We start from the raw sequence: 18,135 nt of genomic DNA on the forward strand, positions 1-18,135 counted from the left end.
CTTCACGAGCCTTCTCCACAGAGGCCGATCTTGACACCGCTGGTACCAGTCATCGGCAAGTCCACTCAGCTCCACGTCCTCCTGTATCACATCACTCCATCTCTTCTCTAGCCCGTGCCGCGCCCGCTTAGCCCCCTCAATCCGGCCGAACAAAAGCTGTTTCGGCATGCGGTGGCTGGGCATGCGGGCTACATGACCCAGCCATCGCAGCCTTCCCCGCCGGAGGAGCTCACCGATGGGACCTTGCCCAGATGTTTCAAGGACTTTTGAGCTCCTTACACAATCTAGTCTGGTTAAACCCAGGATGGATCGTAGGCAGGCCAGCCTAAATGTTTCTAATCGGCGAAGATGTTCCATTAGGGGGTCCACGTTTCGCAAGCGTAGAGAAGGGAGGGAATGACCGTGGCCGAGAAGACCTGAAGCTTAGTGCGGAGCGACAGACCAGGTAGCTTCCACACAGCGTTACGCAACCGATGAAAAGATATTGCCGCTCGACTGATTCGGAGTGAGACCTCTGCTGTTAAACTCGAGCCGGTCATAAGCACACTGCCCAGGTATGGGAAACTCTCCACTCTCTCCACAACTGCCCCATCACCGATTGGGAGTTGTGGGGGTGGAGTGTCCGATGGTACAAAATACCCAGGCAGGTGCTTAGTTTTGGTGGGGCTGATGGTAAGGCCCCACCTCTTAGTGGCACGCTCCAGTCTCAGCAGCAGCGTCTCCAACTCCTCCGAATGTGCAGCTATTACCAAATCATCAGCATACATAACGTGGTTGAGCAATAGGGAGCCATCCCTTGACCGCACCCGGGCGTCGATCAGCCTCCCATTATATCTGTACATATGGAGATTCCCCCGGTACAGCTATTGAAGGCTTCACGAACTACGTGGTCAAAATAGCTGTTAAATAATGTGGGAGCCAGAGGACATCCCTGTCGCACCCCAAGGTTAACAGGGAATGGCTCTGACTCCCGGCCACGTAGTTTTACCCGGGCCCGCTCACCATCATGAAGGTCCTTAATGATCGTGAGCAGAGGGTCAGGTACTCCAAAAGCACGAAGAACAACCCAGAGCCCAGGCCTACTGATGGTATCATAGGCCTTGACCAGGTCAATAAAGCAGAGATGTAGGTCTTGTTGGAATTCCCTACACCTCTACTGTAGCAGACGGACAGAAAATATGGCATCTGTGCAGGACCGCCCTTTCCTGAAACCGCATTGGGGCTCTGCAAGCCTCTCCTCAGCGTGCCTGGCAAGGCGATGTTGAATAATCCTTGCCAGGACCTTTCCCGGCACACTGAGGAGTGAGATGCCCCTGTAGTTGTTACAGTCTGTGCGGTCCTCCTTCTTAAAAAGGGGGACCACCAGGGACATCCTTCCAATCCTGCGGAACCCGTCCAGTGGTCCAGACTGTTGTTATTATGTCATATAGGGAAGTCTGTTCACAAACGCCGCCCTCCCTCAGCATTTCGCTCGGGAGATCATTTCTGCCCGCTGCCTTTCCTGGTCTCAGACTCTGGATCGCCTTCAGTACTTCCTCAACAGATGGCACCTCAGCCAGCCACTCACAGGGGGTGACTTCTTCCAATATTTGAGGCACCGCAGCCTCAGCAGGGTCATCATCACTTTGTGCCACGATGTTTTCCTGGCTGAACGATTTTCCCTCCCCCAGGACATCACAGAAATACTCAGCAAATCTGCAAACCTGTTCCTGGGGGTCGGAGATTGGGTCACCGTTTTTTCCTCTAATGATGGTAATAGGTGTGGCGCTGCAGATTACTTTTTTGATGGAGTTAAATAGAGATTTGTGATCACGGGCCACTGAGGCAGACTCCATCTCCTCAGCAACCCGCGACCACCACCCATCCTTGCAGCGCCTCACGGCTCTCCGAACCTCCGAGCGAAGGCTGCGGTAAGCCTCCTCATTCTCTGACGTGGGATTCTGTAGCCGATGACAGTGGGCCTGTCGCTTTTTCTCAACCATCCTGAACACCTCCTCTGTCAGCCAGGGTCTCTGGGGAGGTCTGGACCGCGTACCCAAAGCAGCCATTGCAGCTGCATGAGTCACAGTCCTAAACTTCGCCCATTTACCCTCGACATAAGGAGGAGTCGGGGACGATGCCAATCCCAGCCGCAAGCGATGATGAAATTCTCGCTTGCAACTTTCATCAGATAACTGAGACCAGGCCACTTTATGTTGGAATGGGGTCCTGGGTGTACACCCACCACCGGAGTGGAAGAATGGCAGGCGCATCTTACAGATGACTAGTCGATGGTCAGAGGGCAGATCAGCTCCACAGTAGGTCCTGGTGTCAAGGACATGGGCTCGCATCCGCTGGTCCGTCACTATGTAGTCCAGCAGATGTTCTTGCTTGGACCCGGCATGCATCCATGATGTTGTGTGGATGCGCCGATGCCGGAACAGCGTGTTGGTAATTACAAGCCCATGGGCTGCACAAAAATCTAGCAGCCTCCTACCGTTGTTATTGAGCTGATCTGGCCCATGCCCTCCAATCACTCCAGACCAGGTGCCAGTATCATGACCAACTCGGGCATTGAAGTCACCCAACATGATGACTCTATCCCGAGGGGCCACTTTAGCCAGGACCTGTGACAGGAGGTCATAGAAGGCATCTGACTCATCGGCTTTGCCTGCATCCCTCCACGGATGTTCAGCTTCGGTGGGCGCATAAGTAACCACGACCACCATTCCTCGCCTCCGGTTGATGGGAAGGCGAGCCCAAAGTAGCCTGGGACTTACAGCTTCCCACACCTCACCGCCACGCTCCCATGCCCCCTTCATTCTTTTGTTCAAAAGAAGAGCCACACCCTGTTGTTTGGCAGTCTGCTGCCCCGAGTAGAGGACTGTCCATCCCTCATGGTGGCAGGAGCCAGAGCCGGTCCACCGGACCTCCTGAATGCCACACAGATCCAGGCGGTACCGGTCCAGCTCCCGACAGAGGAGTGGCAGCCTCTCCTCCGCAGTGAGTGTTCGAACATTCCACGTGGCCACTCGTAGTGGCTTTTCGTTGTTTCTGGAGGAGCCCCGAGGGTAGATATTCAATCTCCTGGCTCCGCCAATTTGGGTTTGGCCAGGAGACGTCATAGACGCCTGGCCTCCCGGGGCCTCTGGCACAAGCTTATTAGTTACATATTTCAGTTTAACTCGTGGTTTAGTGGTAATTAATTGAAGGTGGAGGGGTTACCAGCCCCTCGCACCCGTCCAGAGCCCCCGTTTAGCCCCTGTGGTGGACACATATGCCATGAGGGGACGAGCCAATCAAAATTGGACCTCCCCCCACAGCACTGTCCACGACAGAGTTGCCCATCCGGCACCGCGAGGAGGTAGGGGGTTGTTTTGCCGGACCACACACAGACGCACACATACACACACACACGCACACAGACGCACACACACACAGACGCACACACACAGATGGACACATACACGCACACCTCCAGCAGAAACCACGAATTCCACTCCCTGTTCCCCTAACCCAGCGATGGCCGACTGGCGTCTCCCGAGTCGCATGCGGCTCTTTAATCCACCACATGTGGCTCTATCGAAGTAACGTAGAACGTGCTGTCACAGTAGCAGCAAAGAGATCATGAAAGTGATCATGAACGAGTGTGACGTGGGCACGAGCATGACGTGGGGACACGAGTCTGACGTGGGGACACGAGTGTGACGTGGGGACACGAGTGTGACGTGGGGCACGAGCGTGACGTGGGACACGAGTGTGACGTGGGGCACGAGTGTGACGTGGGGACACGAGTGTGACGTGGGGCACGAGTGTGACGTGGGCACGAGCGTGACGTGGGGACACGAGTGTGACGTGGGGACACGAGTGTGACGTGGGGCACGAGCGTGACGTGGGACACGAGTGTGACGTGGGGCACGAGTGTGACGTGGGGACACGAGTGTGACGTGGGGACACGAGTGTGGCGTGGGGCACGAGTGTGACATGGGGCACGAGTGTGACGTGGGGACACGAGTGTGACGTGGGGCACGAGTGTGACGTGGGGACACGAGTGTGACGTGGGGCATGAGTGTGACGTGGGACACGAGCGTGACGTGGGACACGAGTGTGACGTGGGGCACGAGTGTGACGTGGGGACACGAGTGTGACGTGGGGCACGAGCGTGACGTGGGACACGAGTGTGACGTGGGGCACGAGTGTGACGTGGGGACACGAGTGTGACGTGGGCACGAGCGTGACGTGGGGACACGAGTCTGACGTGGGGACACGAGTGTGACGTGGGGACACGAGTGTGACGTGGGGCACGAGCGTGACGTGGGACACGAGTGTGACGTGGGGCACGAGTGTGACGTGGGGACACGAGTGTGACGTGGGGACACGAGTGTGGCGTGGGGCACGAGTGTAACATGGGGCACGAGTGTGACGTGGGGACACGAGTGTGACGTGGGGCACGAGTGTGACGTGGGGACACGAGTGTGACGTGGGGCATGAGTGTGACGTGGGACACGAGCGTGACGTGGGACACGAGTGTGACGTGGGGCACGAGTGTGACGTGGGGACACGAGTGTGACGTGGGGACACGAGTGTGACGTGGGGCACGAGTGTGAAGGGGGGACACGAGTGTGACGTGGGGCACGAGTGTGACGTGAGGACACGAGTGTGACGTGGGGACACGAGTGTGACGTGGGGACACGAGTGTGACGTGGGGCATGAGTGTGACGTGGGGCACGAGTGTGACGTGGGACACGAGTGTGACGTGGGGACACGAGTGTGACGTGGGCACGAGTGTGACGTGGGCACGAGCGTGCGAGTGGGAAGCGATGATCGCTGTGCATCGTCCCAATGGAGCAATCTGCGGGGCACGCGATGGCCTGTGCAGCAGACGGTGTGTAGTAGTAGTATGGCTGCTATTACAATCGCAGTATTAACTAGAGCGGACGCTGGAATCGAACCGTGAGCCTCTACAACAAGTGGCTACGGCTGTGCCCCGTCACTGTCCGTCAATGTTGATACATCACAATGGAGCATCGAGCTCGGTGTGTTCAGCGCTTATAAACCTACACGCGTGGCAATTATCATTCTTTTGAAATAGGCTGGTAGTTTATGCGTGAGAACGCATTTGTAACATTTTAAAAACACATTATATGCGGGAAATAATTAACTCAATTAAAGATTGGCGTTCAATCATTTGGTATAAAACTGTGTAATGCAAATGTGATATTCCATCATATTTAGCGCCTATATAATGATTTTAAATTATGCATTAAATTTACCGAGCCCATAAATTGTGCATGCAATAAACCGGTGAATCTTACAGAATCACAAAATAGCCTCAGCAAGCTAATGTGATGTTAATATGATGTTAATATGATGTTAAGTATGAATAACGTCCGTGCTCAAGGACTAATCTAATCGTGGGCCCGTGTGTGTGCATCTACAAAATGTTGAATTATAATGAAGGCGACATCCAAATTATTCACCAAGAATCTCCATCCAGTGGAAATGATTGTGTGCAGGCCGAGAGAGACGACTACGTGGAATCTGTTCCTTGCTGAGCTCATCAGCACACTCAGTGAGGTCCGCCCTGCAAAGGACCCTCACAGTGACAATGTAAGCGACGTTTGCCAGGTCGAAAAAAACCCCACTCGGAATAGACGAGAAAAACAAAGTAGCGAGCAAGTTCGCTGGGCAAGAGGAGGCTCAGTGTGAGGGACACAACGGCGGGAGTGTGGGCCGAGAGCAGCTGCTCAAGGTGAAGTGGAATCAAGGTGAAATAAAGCGTCGCAGGTGACAGCGCTTTTTGTAAAACTGAGCTTGAGTATGCAAAGTAACAAATCGATCTTCCGAAAGAAGAAAGATTACTATCGGGGATGCATGCTTGCAATCACATTGAGAGACAGGCACAGCAACACACGGCTTTGAGGACATACGCAGGTTAATAAAGTAATTCAAACGTTTAAGAAAAATAAGCGGCAGTGGGCAGGAAACTTCGCCAGAAGCATTGTTGACACACGGTTAAGATTATTAATGGTGCTGGCTGCCAAGGAATGGAACTCGTCTACCGAGGAGATGGACCGATGAAATCAGTTCGTGCGCAGATGCCGGGTGGATTGTCACATCGCTGTGTCACGAGATGTGGCGGGCGCCTTGGGCGAGGCCTTCATCCCACAGTGGATTGACCATGGCTGGTCATGACGATGACGATGATGTCAATGATGACGACGACTGTGTAAGCGGCTGCCCCTGTCAGTGGTGCCGAGGGTGCGGTGTGCTCGCACCCGGCTCGTGGCTGTCATTCCTCGTGGCCAAGAGCCCCTCTGTGCAGCGCTCCTCTGCGTGTCTCAACGCCAGCATGAACCTGCATTCGCGGTGCATGACGTCCATCTGCACAATGCACGGTCACAGACACACACGCGCGCACGCGCGCCTACTGATGAAGCCACCTCTGCATCGGCATATATCATCGCAGCATTTTAAAAGCGCGTTTAACTCGTTCACGCGTGTACGCGCCGCGCCGTGATCACACGCGCAAACAAATGGACACCACCCCTGTGCAGCCCACAGATATCCGTAAAGCACATCCCAGGGCTATGGAGGTGCAGTTCACCCACAGCCTGGGGCGCGAGTGCAGCTGCACTTGACCGCGCGGCTCACGTGCAGGAATAGTCGCAAGTTCCTGGTTGCGGATCGACTCAGCCCATCATCCCTCGAGGGTCGATACAATAGCACCACTTTGTGGGGAAGTCAACAGTGGTTGTCCTATGGAGAGACTCGCCCCAGACATAGGAATGTGGAATTTCCGCCACTGGGTCTTGGTTGTAAACAGCAGTCGAGCACCATTGCCTCAATGCTGACACGAGCAGCAGGAATGCCTTTTGACTTCGTGTCAGCGGGATAGAACGGTGGGTGTCTTACTGCCATCAAATGTAAAAACTAAACTCTTAGTCTGTTCCAGGATGTTGTAAAGAAGGGCCATTGTCCAAAACGTCGTCTATTCGATACTTCTCATTTTGAGGCCACGGTGTTATTGACAAATCTGTTCAGGGGTGGAGAGTCGAATCAGTCAAGTGGAGGTGCTTTGTATGGTGCTTGTGGTGAATTATGCATCCGATTAATCGTGTTACTTAACGCCTCTATTTGGCGTGCCCACTCGCATTGTGTTAAACATTAGTATGATTATGAGTATGATTATGAGTATGATTATGAGTAAGATTTTGAGTATGATTATGAGTATGATTATGAGTATGATTATGATTTTGAGTACGATTATGAGTATGATTTTGAGTATGATTATGAGTATGATTATGAGTATGATTTAGAATATGATTATGAGTATGATTATGAGTATGATTATGAGTATGATTTTGAGTATGATTATGAGTATGATTATGAGTATGATTATGAGTATGATTTTGAGTATGATTTTGAGTATGATTTTGAGTATGATTATGAGTATGCCCACTGGGTACAGAGGAGGAGGCCTCCACCCACTCGCAGCGTCGTGGTCCAGTTCGTTGGCGCTTCAACTGCGGGCACCCAAAACCGCACGGAGCTTCCGTCTCTCTCGCCAGCCCCGTGTCTCCGTCTCGCTCTCTAGCCCCGTGTCCCTGTGTCGCTAGCCCCGTGTCCCTGTGTCGCTAGCCCCGTGTCCCCGTCTTTCTCGCCAGCCCCGTGTCCCCGTCTCTCTCGCCAGCCCCGTGTCCCCGTCTCGCTCTCTAGCCCCGTGTCCCTGTGTCGCTAGCCCCGTGTCCCCGTCTCTCTCGCCAGCCCCGTGTCCCCGTCTCTCTCGCCAGCCCCGTGTCCCCGTCTCGCTCTCTAGCCCCGTGTCCCCGTCTCTCTAGCCCCGTGTCCCCGTCTCGCCAGCCTCGTGTCCCCGTCTCTCTAGCCCCGTGTCCCCGTGTCGCCAGCCTCGTGTCCCCGTCTCTCTAGCCCCGTGTCCCCGTCTCTCTAGCCCCGTGTCCCCGTCTCGCCAGCCTCGTGTCCCCGTCTCTCTAGCCCCGTGTCCCCGTCTCGCCAGCCCCGTGTCCCCGTCTCTCTAGCCCCGTGTCCCCGTCTCGCCAGCCCCGTGTCCCCGTCTCTCTCGCCAGCCCCGTGTCCCCGTCTCGCTCTCTAGCCCCGTGTCCCCGTCTCGCTCTCTAGCCCCGTGTCCCCGTCTCGCCAGCCTCGTGTCCCCGTCTCTCTAGCCCCGTGTCCCCGTGTCGCCAGCCCCGTGGACGCGGGCACCACGCCCAGCCCCAGGCTGAACCGGCACATCGCTGAATCGTCAAAAAGCGACCACGCGCACGATGCCCGCCCCCTGTGGCAATCCATTGCTCGGTGCTGGCCTGCCCGCGCGGGGATTATATGACCATACTTCACCTCGCTGGACAGTGTGGGTTAAAGGCGGGGAGAATAGAAGTACGGTACAACAATGTGTGTTGTTGCGCTGCCCTCTGCCGCCCCTCTACGTGGGCGGCCAACAAGACACGGGGAGTCAGACACGGGGAGTCAGACACGGGGAGTCAGACACCGGGAGTCAGACACGGCGAGGCAGACACGGGGAGTCAGACACGGGGAGGCAGACACCGGGAGGCAGCCACGGGGAGTCTGACACGGGGAGTCAGACACGGGGAGTCAGACACGGGGAGTCAGACACCGGGAGTCAGACACGGCGAGGCAGACACGGGGAGTCAGACACGGGGAGTCAGACACGGGGAGTCAGGCACCGGGAGTCAGACACGGGGAGTCAGACACCGGGAGTCAGACACGGGGAGTCAGACACGGGGAGGCAGACACGGGGAGGCAGACACGGGGAGGCAGACACGGGGAGTGAGACACCGGGAGTCAGACACGGGGAGGCAGACACGGGGAGTCAGACACCGGGAGTCAGACACGGGGAGGCAGACACCGGGAGGCAGACACGGGGAGGCAGACACGGGGAGGCAGACACGGGGAGGCAGACACGGGGAGGTAGACACGGGGAGTCAGACACGGGGAGTCAGACACGGGGAGTCAGACACGGGGAGTCAGGCACGGGGAGGCAGGCACGGGGAGGCAGACACCGGGAGTCAGGCACGGGGAGTCAGACACGGGGAGTCAGACACGGGGAGTCAGACACGGAGAGTCAGACACCGGGAGTCAGACACCGGGAGTCAGACACGGGGAGTCAGACACCGGGAGTCAGGCGCGGAGTCCGCGAGGAGCTCCCCGGGGCGAGACCCAGCAGCGCCCCGCACGTTCAGTCGCTCGCCTGGCAGCGTGAGTCGAGTGGAGACGATCATGGGCATCCGCGTCAAGTGTCTACAGTCGTGCTTTGTGTAGCGAGGCCAATATCGGAGGAGTTTCATTCTCAAGAGTTGACCCCGCGGTCAACAAAATGCAACAGCAAGAACATAGAACAAGTACCGTACAACAATGAGCACCCATAGAAATATGCACAAAAAAACAGCCGAGTTACAAAATGAAATAGTCCCAAAAAAACTTTTCCAACAAACATAATCAGCATTAAACATAATACGTTTCCAATGATAAAATTTGGCTGGGACAAATTACTTTTAAACCCATTCGTAGTCAAAGTGAAGTGACCGACCCCGTGATGGCACGACGGGGACGTGCTACGTGCGGAGGGGGGGGTCCCCCCAATCAGCAGCAGAGCTCCCTGCCGCCGCGTGCCCCCCAATCGGGGTGGCTGGGCGGACACGCGAGATTGAAGCTCAAGAGGTCATCGTGGACAAAGTCGTTGATGGCCCTGCATCTCGCCATTTCTCTTCTTCGACACGTGCATTGAGAGAGCCCACACCAGCGCGCCTAGACGGAGCGCGTGAGTCGTAGAATCTACACGGGCACGGCATCCCGGTGATACACCCACCTGGCTGAGATGATGACGATGGTGGCGATGCCCCGGTGCTGAGATTGGGTGAGCTCTGAGAGGCGACAAGGTTCGTGGGATATCTCGAAGCTACGGAGCTCGCGTGCGCTACAGTGAAGACCTCAGCGGTCCTCCACCACTCTTCTCGGAGGTCCCCTTGTTACTCACTCCACAGCCTGTAGTCACTCACTCCACAGCCTGCAGTCACTCACTCCACAGCCTGTAGTCACTCACTCCACAGCCTGTAGCCACTCACTCCACAGCCTGCAGTCACTCACTCCACAGCCTGTAGTCACTCACTCCACAGCCTGTAGTCACCCACTCCACAGCCTGTAGTCACCCACTCCACAGCCTGTAGTCACTCACTCCACAGCCTGCAGTCACCCACTCCACAGCCTGTAGTCACTCACTCCACAGCCTGTAGTCACTCACTCCACAGCCTGTAGTCACCCACTCCACAGCCTGTAGTCACTCACTCCACAGCCTGTAGTCACTCACTCCACAGCCTGTAGTCACTCACTCCACAGCCTGTAGTCACCCACTCCACAGCCTGTAGTCACTCACTCCACAGCCTGTAGTCACCCAGTCCACAGCCTGCAGTCACTCACTCCACAGCCTGTAGTCACTCACTCCACAGCCTGTAGTCACTCACTCCACAGCCTGCAGTCACTCACTCCACAGCCTGTAGTCACCCACTCCACAGCCTGTAGTCACTCACTCCACAGCCTGTAGTCACTCACTCCACAGCCTGTAGTCACTCACTCCACAGCCTGTAGTCACTCACTCCACAGCCTGTAGTCACCCACTCCAGAGCCTGTAGTCACTCCACAGCCTGTAGTCACCCACTCCACAGCCTGTAGTCACCCACTCCACAGCCTGCAGTCACCCAGTCCACAGCCTGTAGTCACTCACTCCACAGCCTGCAGTCACTCACTCCACAGCCTGTAGTCACTCACTCCACAGCCTGTAGTCACCCACTCCACAGCCTGTAGTCACTCCACAGCCTGCAGTCACTCACTCCACAGCCTGTAGTCACTCACTCCACAGCCTGTAGTCACTCACTCCACAGCCTGTAGTCACCCACTCCACAGCCTGTAGTCACTCACTCCACAGCCTGTAGTCACTCCACAGCCTGTAGTCACTCACTCCACAGCCTGCAGTCACTCACTCCACAGCCTGCAGTCACCCAGTCCACAGCCTGTAGTCACTCACTCCACAGCCTGTAGTCACTCACTCCACAGCCTGTAGTCACTCACTCCACAGCCTGTAGTCACCCACTCCACAGCCTGCAGTCACCCAGTCCACAGCCTGTAGTCACTCACTCCACAGCCTGCAGTCACTCACTCCACAGCCTGTAGTCACTCACTCCACAGCCTGTAGTCACCCACTCCACAGCCTGTAGTCACCCAGTCCACAGCCTGCAGTCACTCACTCCACAGCCTGTAGTCACTCACTCCACAGCCTGTAGTCACTCACTCCACAGCCTGTAGTCACTCCCCCCACAGCCTGTAGTCACTCACTCCACAGCCTGTAGTCACCCACTCCACAGCCTGTAGTCACCCAGTCCACAGCCTGTAGTCACTCACTCCACAGCCTGTAGTCACTCACTCCACAGCCTGTAGTCACCCAGTCCACAGCCTGTAGTCACTCCCCCCACAGCCTGTAGTCACTCACTCCACAGCCTGCAGTCACTCACTCCACAGCCTGCAGTCACCCAGTCCACAGCCTGTAGTCACCCAGTCCACAGCCTGTAGTCACTCACTCCACAGCCTGCAGTCACCCACTCCACAGCCTGTAGTCACTCAGTCCACAGCCTGCAGTCACTCACTCCACAGCCTGTAGTCACCCACTCCACAGCCTGCAGTCACTCAGTCCACAGCCTGTAGTCACCCACTCCACAGCCTGCAGTCACCCAGTCCACAGCCTGTAATCACCCAGTCCACAGCCTGTAGTCACCCACTCCACAGCCTGTAATCACCCAGTCCACAGCCTGTAGCCACTCACTCCACAGCCTGTAGTCACTCACTCCACAGCCTGTAGTCACCCACTCCACAGCCTGCAGTCACTCACTCCACAGCCTGTAGTCACTCACTCCACAGCCTGTAGTCACCCACTCCACAGCCTGCAGTCACTCACTCCACAGCCTGCAGTCACTCACTCCACAGCCTGTAGTCACCCACTCCACAGCCTGCAGTCACCCAGTCCCGTCTGGAGTTCAGTGACTTGGGTGCTGCTGCTCACCCCCGGCAGCAGCAGCAGCAGCGATAGCGGCAGCAGCGCTGCGCGTGGCCGCTCGAGTTGCTCACGCGGTGCTGAGTGCGCGTGCAGCGGAGAGTGCAATTATGCCGTGTGTGTGCATGTGTGTGTGTGTAAGGGCACGTGTGTGTGTGTGTAAGGGCACGTGTGTGTATGTCGGGGCACGTGTGTGTGAGCATGTGTATGAACACGCGTGTGTATAAGCACGTTTGTGTGTGCCGTGATGGCCTTCATAGGTGGTACTCGCTAACAGCACTTGCCCCGAGGGTCTGTGAAAGCTATACGGGGGGTCTTTATCTTGTGTGTGTGCACTCTGACTGAGCGGGTAGCGGGGTCATGCAGGACAGAAATAACCTGATCAGCACCAGGCGCTAGGGGAAAGGGTCACCTACCGGGCTTCCACTTCACCTGGCTATCTCACTCTTATTATTAGTAGTAGTAGTATTCATTCCATGGCCGTTTAGCCCCCTCTATCCGGCCAAGCAGAAGCTGCTTGGGCATGTGGTGGCTGGGCTTTTCACCCAACTAACGCAGCCTCGCCTGCCAGAGGAGCTCACAGATGAGACTGTGTCCAGATCTATCAAGGATCTGCGAGCTCCTCACACAATCCAGTCTGCTTAAAGCCAGGATGGATCGTAGGCAGGCCAGTCTGAATGTTTAAAAAAGGCGCGGGTGTTCCTTTAATGGGGTCCACGTTTCACAAGCACAGAGAAGGGAGGGCATATCTGTGGCCGAGAAGACCCGGAGCTTCGTATGGAGCGATAGGACAGGTAGCTTCCACACAGGGTCACATACCACCGCTCACACTCTGCAGAAAACGGCAAAGCATGTACAAACTCCACACATAAAGACACGTGAGTCGGAAATCGACCCCAGGACAGTGTTGCTGTTAGGCACACGCACTAGCACTGCACCACACCACCGACGATTAATTTCCGTTTATTCGAATACAACTTTTTGTAAAATGAATATGACGTGTTAACTCAACAAGTTTTTAGTTAACGAATTCATATTTTTTATTTTGAAGTTTCGGTCAGGCGCCCTTTCATAATCCACTGCTGGATGAAAACCTTCCCAAATCTTGTCGGTCAGGAGGTTATTGGACCACTTCACCCTAACTCGGGCGGAGTCAGGGCTGGTTGGGATACCACTCGTCACTGGTCACACTCGTCACTGTGACCACTCGTCACTGGTCACACTCGTCACTGTCACCACTCGTCACTGTCACCACTCGTCACCACTCGTCACAGTCACCACTCGTCACTAATCGCTGCACCACCGCTCATTTTACCTGTGAGTGAAGGTACCACAATGACATGTTCAGAGTGGTATTCGAACGCTCTTAACTGGAGTGAAACAGGCCTGGACAACGTGAACATCTGTACACCACTCGGGCTGCCGTGTGTGTTCTATCTGCCGTGTAGTCGCTGCGATCTGGACACGTGGTTTTTGTACAATATGCTCTGAAAATGTTTCAGATTTTTGCAAGATGAGCGAGGCATGGTTCGGAATTGCGTTGATTACCATGTAAGAGCAAAATTGAACGACATTCTCACACCAGGTGTCATGCGCGTTGAGCTGTGTGACTTTGCAAATAGGAACTCGCATCATTGCGTTGGGCAGTAATGCAGTAACGCAGCGAGATGTGGAGCTCGCTACGAACCCAATGACCCGAGTCTCATCGAGTTCCATTCCCGGCTGTCATCAGTGGCGATTGCTATCTGAACCTGCACGAGCGTGACCTGTTGGTGTGAATCGATTCAGATTCACGCCGGTAGTTCACAACTGCTGCACTGCTTTGAAAATGTAACGTGAGGTTTTTGGTGGTGACAAATTATCCGTACGTCACCTACGCTAAACATGATCGGACACGGAGTTGATGTGTTGTTGTTGTTGTTGTTTTTGTTTTTCATCACTATCTGACCATCAACCCCTGGCCTCACTTGTACATTCGGTGTGGGGCCGTTCCCGGGCCGTTCCCGAGCCGTTCCCAAGCCGTTCCCGAGCCGTTCCCGGGCCATTCCTAAGCCGTTCTCGAGCCGTTCCCGGGCCGTTCCCGGGCCGTTCCCGGGCCGTTCTCGAGCCGTTCTCGAGCTTTTCCCGGACCGTTCCCGAGCCGTTCCTGGGCCATTCTCAAGCCGTTCCCGAGCCGCTCCCGGGCCGTTCTCAAGCCGTTCCAGAGCCGTTCCCGGGCCGTTCCCGGGCCGTTCCCGAGCCGTTCCCGGGCTGACCTGGAGGCGGTGAGCACGAGGCGTGGCAGCGCTGTCGTGATTGTAGCCGAGGTATTTCTACTTCCGATGTTGTATTGTTGTTTAAACGTGACATGTACTTTCGTAATTGTCATCCAAAAGAGCAGTTTTTTTACGTTTGCAAGAAATTCATATGCTCATTGATTTTTTCTGTGGAATTGTATATCTCAAAGCACGTGAATACGATGTTATTGATACACGGACAAGCTTTATTTTGTTAAACTAGAACGGATCGCCTGTTTTTTACCGGTTATGTCATGTGCAAACAGCAGGCTGTGTACAATTTGTGCTATGTTATTAAGTTAACCGTGCAATTATGTCATTTTCCACATGGTATCGCAGTGCATTGAGAAGGCAAAATAAACATCTGAAATTATTTTAAAAAATCAATCGCCAAATGCGAATCCAATGCAGTATCTCACAGTGACATTTCATGACACCGCTGCAATGCTGGTCGGAACAGTAATTTATTGAATTTATTTTTGTTATCACCATTTCACTCGTCTCGTTATCGATCCCCGAGATGAAGCGTTCAAGTCTGGACTGGCAATGTCGACCCAGGCAGATAATGGGAGGTGAGGCGACGGCATTCCAGAAAGTCGACTCGAACACGCGGTCGTGCGAGGCGCGTCGCCATGGCGGCTCCATGAGTGAAGGTTGGCGGAGATTGCCACGCAATGATACCCACGCAATGATACCCACGCAATGATACCCACGCAATGATACCCACGCAATGATTGCCACGCAATGATACCCACGCAATGATATCCACGCAATGATACCCACGGAATGATACCCACGCAATGATACCCACGGAATGATACCCACGGAATGATTGCCACGAAATGATTGCCACGGAATAATAGCCACGCAATGATACCCACGCAATGATACCCACGCAATGATGCCCACGAAATTATTGCCACGCAATGATACCCACGGAACGATACTCACGGCATGCAGCTTTGATACCCTTGGAGTGTTTGTTGATCGGTGTGCATAGCGAAGGAACGTGTGCCAGCAAGTTCCTGTGCACGAGTGTGTGAGTGTGTGGCGGGAGTGGAGCGGTTAGCGCGATTTGATTCCCGCTCACAGCCAACAGCAGTGACGATTACTTGAACTGGTCCTAGGCCGCCCTGAGGTCGACTCAGCCTCAAATGAGTACCTGGTGCGGTGTGTAAACATCGCCACAAGGGAGACAAAGGCGGCCGGGCGTGGTGCTGGCCAACCACCTCCTCGTGTTCCTTGTCGGCCTTCATAGTTACTCGCTAACAGCACTTGCCCCAACAGTCTGTTACTACGATAGGGGCGACCTTTGCCTTTGTGTGTGCACGGGCAGTCGGGACGCGTCAGTTACAATTTCATGAGACAAATTGTCGATCTGCCACAGCGGCAGCTCCCAGTGGCACCTTGTGATTGATGGCTGTCGTAATGACGGCAATTAAAGGGGAAAAACACCAACACGCGCATTTCAAATGCAAGTTGTGTCCGACCATTATAGTCATTTAGTGGTCACACAGGGTCCCAAAAACTAAGGCATGTATAAAAACAAATGTATTTAGAAATATAGAAGACGATATTTTACAGTGCTTTTAGATGTAAACGGAAAGAACGCCGTAATATAAACAAGTATGTGGGTTTCGTGGGAGGTTTAAGAAATGATGGATGTTTGGTATGTACAAGGTAAAGGTCAAATCCTGAAGGTCACAGCCCTATCGGTCCTACGCAGCACAGCCACAGCGAACAACACGATAGATATTTCGATAGGGAGGCTTTAAAGACCAATGGTACGATTCATAGTTCGTGTTTTGGGTTGCAACACGCCAAGTACAGCTGTGTGCCCTCCACCACCCAACACAGCCCAACACGACATTGAGTCGCCACCTCTGCACAAACAAACTCAAGTGGCACGTTTTGTTCACGCGTGACAACTCTACGTGTTGGGTTGTGTGGCGTGGTGGAGGGTGCACGCCTCCGACTGGCACGACACCCACGTGTTCTAACCCACAACACGTGGGCACCGCGGTGGCGAGATGCTCGCTCCCTCGCCCGGTATGCAGGAGGTCTCGTGGCTTCTTCGCTCCTGACCCTGACGCCGGCTGCATATTTGGAGTTTGCGTGTCTCTCTCCCCGTGGTCGCGTGGGTTTGTCTCCGCGTCATCCGTTTTTTTTGTTCCCCTCCACATTTGGACTCGACATCACGCGTTCAGAATATTTGCCTGCGATGTATTTCCACATGATGATAACCCACTTCGTTGAACCGTCATTAGTGATGGCCAATGTCGCTTCTGAAACAGAGCATCGCGATACCAGTGGGACCGCAAACCTCTGGCAACGAGCGGCGACCGCCCCGGGCTGGGCCGCAGGTCACGACCCAGCAACGTCCTGCACAGTGCAGCAGGTGGCGCCGCACTCCTCGCTGGGGGTAGCAGTCGGTGTGCACCGCGTGGTCATTTACGTTATTTCGCTGTGCCGGGTCGTGTAGGCTCTAAGCGACACACACTCGGTAAGATCGTTACGTGGCCTCACCCTAAATCAATGATGAATCGGTGTCCCGTACGAGCTGGCGATCAAGGCCCGAGTGCGTCCTAGACCACGCTGCGTTGGATCACCACCTGGCACCTGTGATCAGCACGGTGGGCTACGTACGGAAAGAAGTCCAACATACGTACCATGTTTAGGTGCAGCGTCTGTGGTGCACCTCCTACTGGAACACGCGTTTGTTTACAAGACACGTTCCATTTCTCAGTCAAGTTCGATAATAAGGGCAACAAACACCCACAAACAAAGCTCATTATTTCAAATTTCCGAAGTACATCCATCTGCCCCTCTCACAGGGCTCAGGAATAGGTGCCACGGTGGCTAGTAGATGTTAACTACCTCACCCAGTATACGGGAGGTCGTGGGTTCGATCCCGACCCTGACGCCTGCTGTATGTTTGGAGTTTGCGTGTCTCTCTCCCCGTGGTCACGTGGATATTTATCCGGGTCCTCCGGTCCCTCCACTCCACAATTAGAATCAACACGCGTTTGGAGTATTTGTCTGCTATACATTTCCACATTCTGATAAGCCACTTCGGTGGTTTATTAGAATGTGGAACTCAATGGGCGTTATCTGGTCAAATACAAAACGCGGTTGAGTTGAGAATGTTCCTCACACCTCTGGCGAGGGGTCCGCCTCGGGATGCATCACTACGTGACCCTAACGGTGGTACCCAGAGTGCAAATACGCCTGCAACATTTAACGATTTAACTTTTACTATAAATTAGTTTATTCCGCAGCAAATCATTGTGGTTTTTAGCGGTTTGTTCGTTCCTCAATAGCTACTAAAAGCTGCCGATTTAAAAACATTTTATCTGGATACATATGGAAATTGTAGTTAGTATATTCTTTGGGTCTTTCGGTAAAATCACGTAAGATAGGTTCAAAGAAAATGACAAAAACTACGTTTCAGCCTGATGACAACCGCTTGTGTTGCGATCGAAACGTCGTAGTTTTTTGTTTATTTTATTATCTACGTGACTTTACCGAAAGCCCCAAAGAATATTAATTCCTGCAGTCACGAAAGCTTCGAGTCAAGATGTATAGTTAGTATCCCGCGGTGTAAAGTTGTTCCCCAACCCTCATTGCCACCATCAGAGCAGACTCTACAGCTGTGTGCTATACAAAAGGGGCGTTGGTCCAAACGTCGTTTATTTTAAGGCTACACGGTGCTGCTGACGAATGTTTTGAGTGCGATTGTAATGTATATGTAGTGGGTAATAAACTGGAGGAAACATGCTTTGAGGCAACACGTTTATTACA

The 18,135-nt window shown here is 54.2% G+C and overlaps 1 protein-coding gene across 2 annotated transcripts in view; it reads right to left on the reverse strand.

Moving 5' to 3' along the window:
* The window catches only part of LOC116941138 (vasoactive intestinal polypeptide receptor 2-like), a 50,620-nt gene extending 38,063 nt beyond the window's left edge, over positions 1–12,557 (reverse strand). For both annotated transcript variants that reach the window (XM_076066216.1, XM_076066215.1), the window contains exons 1-2: positions 9,827–12,557; positions 6,258–6,363 (exon numbers count right to left, since the gene is read on the reverse strand). In XM_076066216.1, the coding sequence (XP_075922331.1) occupies positions 6,258–6,363 (106 nt within the window). In that variant the 5' untranslated portion in view covers positions 9,827–12,557. The remainder of the gene's footprint in view (positions 1–6,257; positions 6,364–9,826) is intronic.
* Between the last annotated feature and the right edge of the window lie 5,578 nt (positions 12,558–18,135).

Source organism: Petromyzon marinus, chromosome 10, assembly GCF_048934315.1.
Source record: "Petromyzon marinus isolate PM22_M1 ecotype Great Lakes invasive population chromosome 10, UKy_Petmar_22M1.pri1.0, whole genome shotgun sequence".
NCBI classification, from domain to species: domain Eukaryota; kingdom Metazoa; phylum Chordata; class Hyperoartia; order Petromyzontiformes; family Petromyzontidae; genus Petromyzon; species Petromyzon marinus.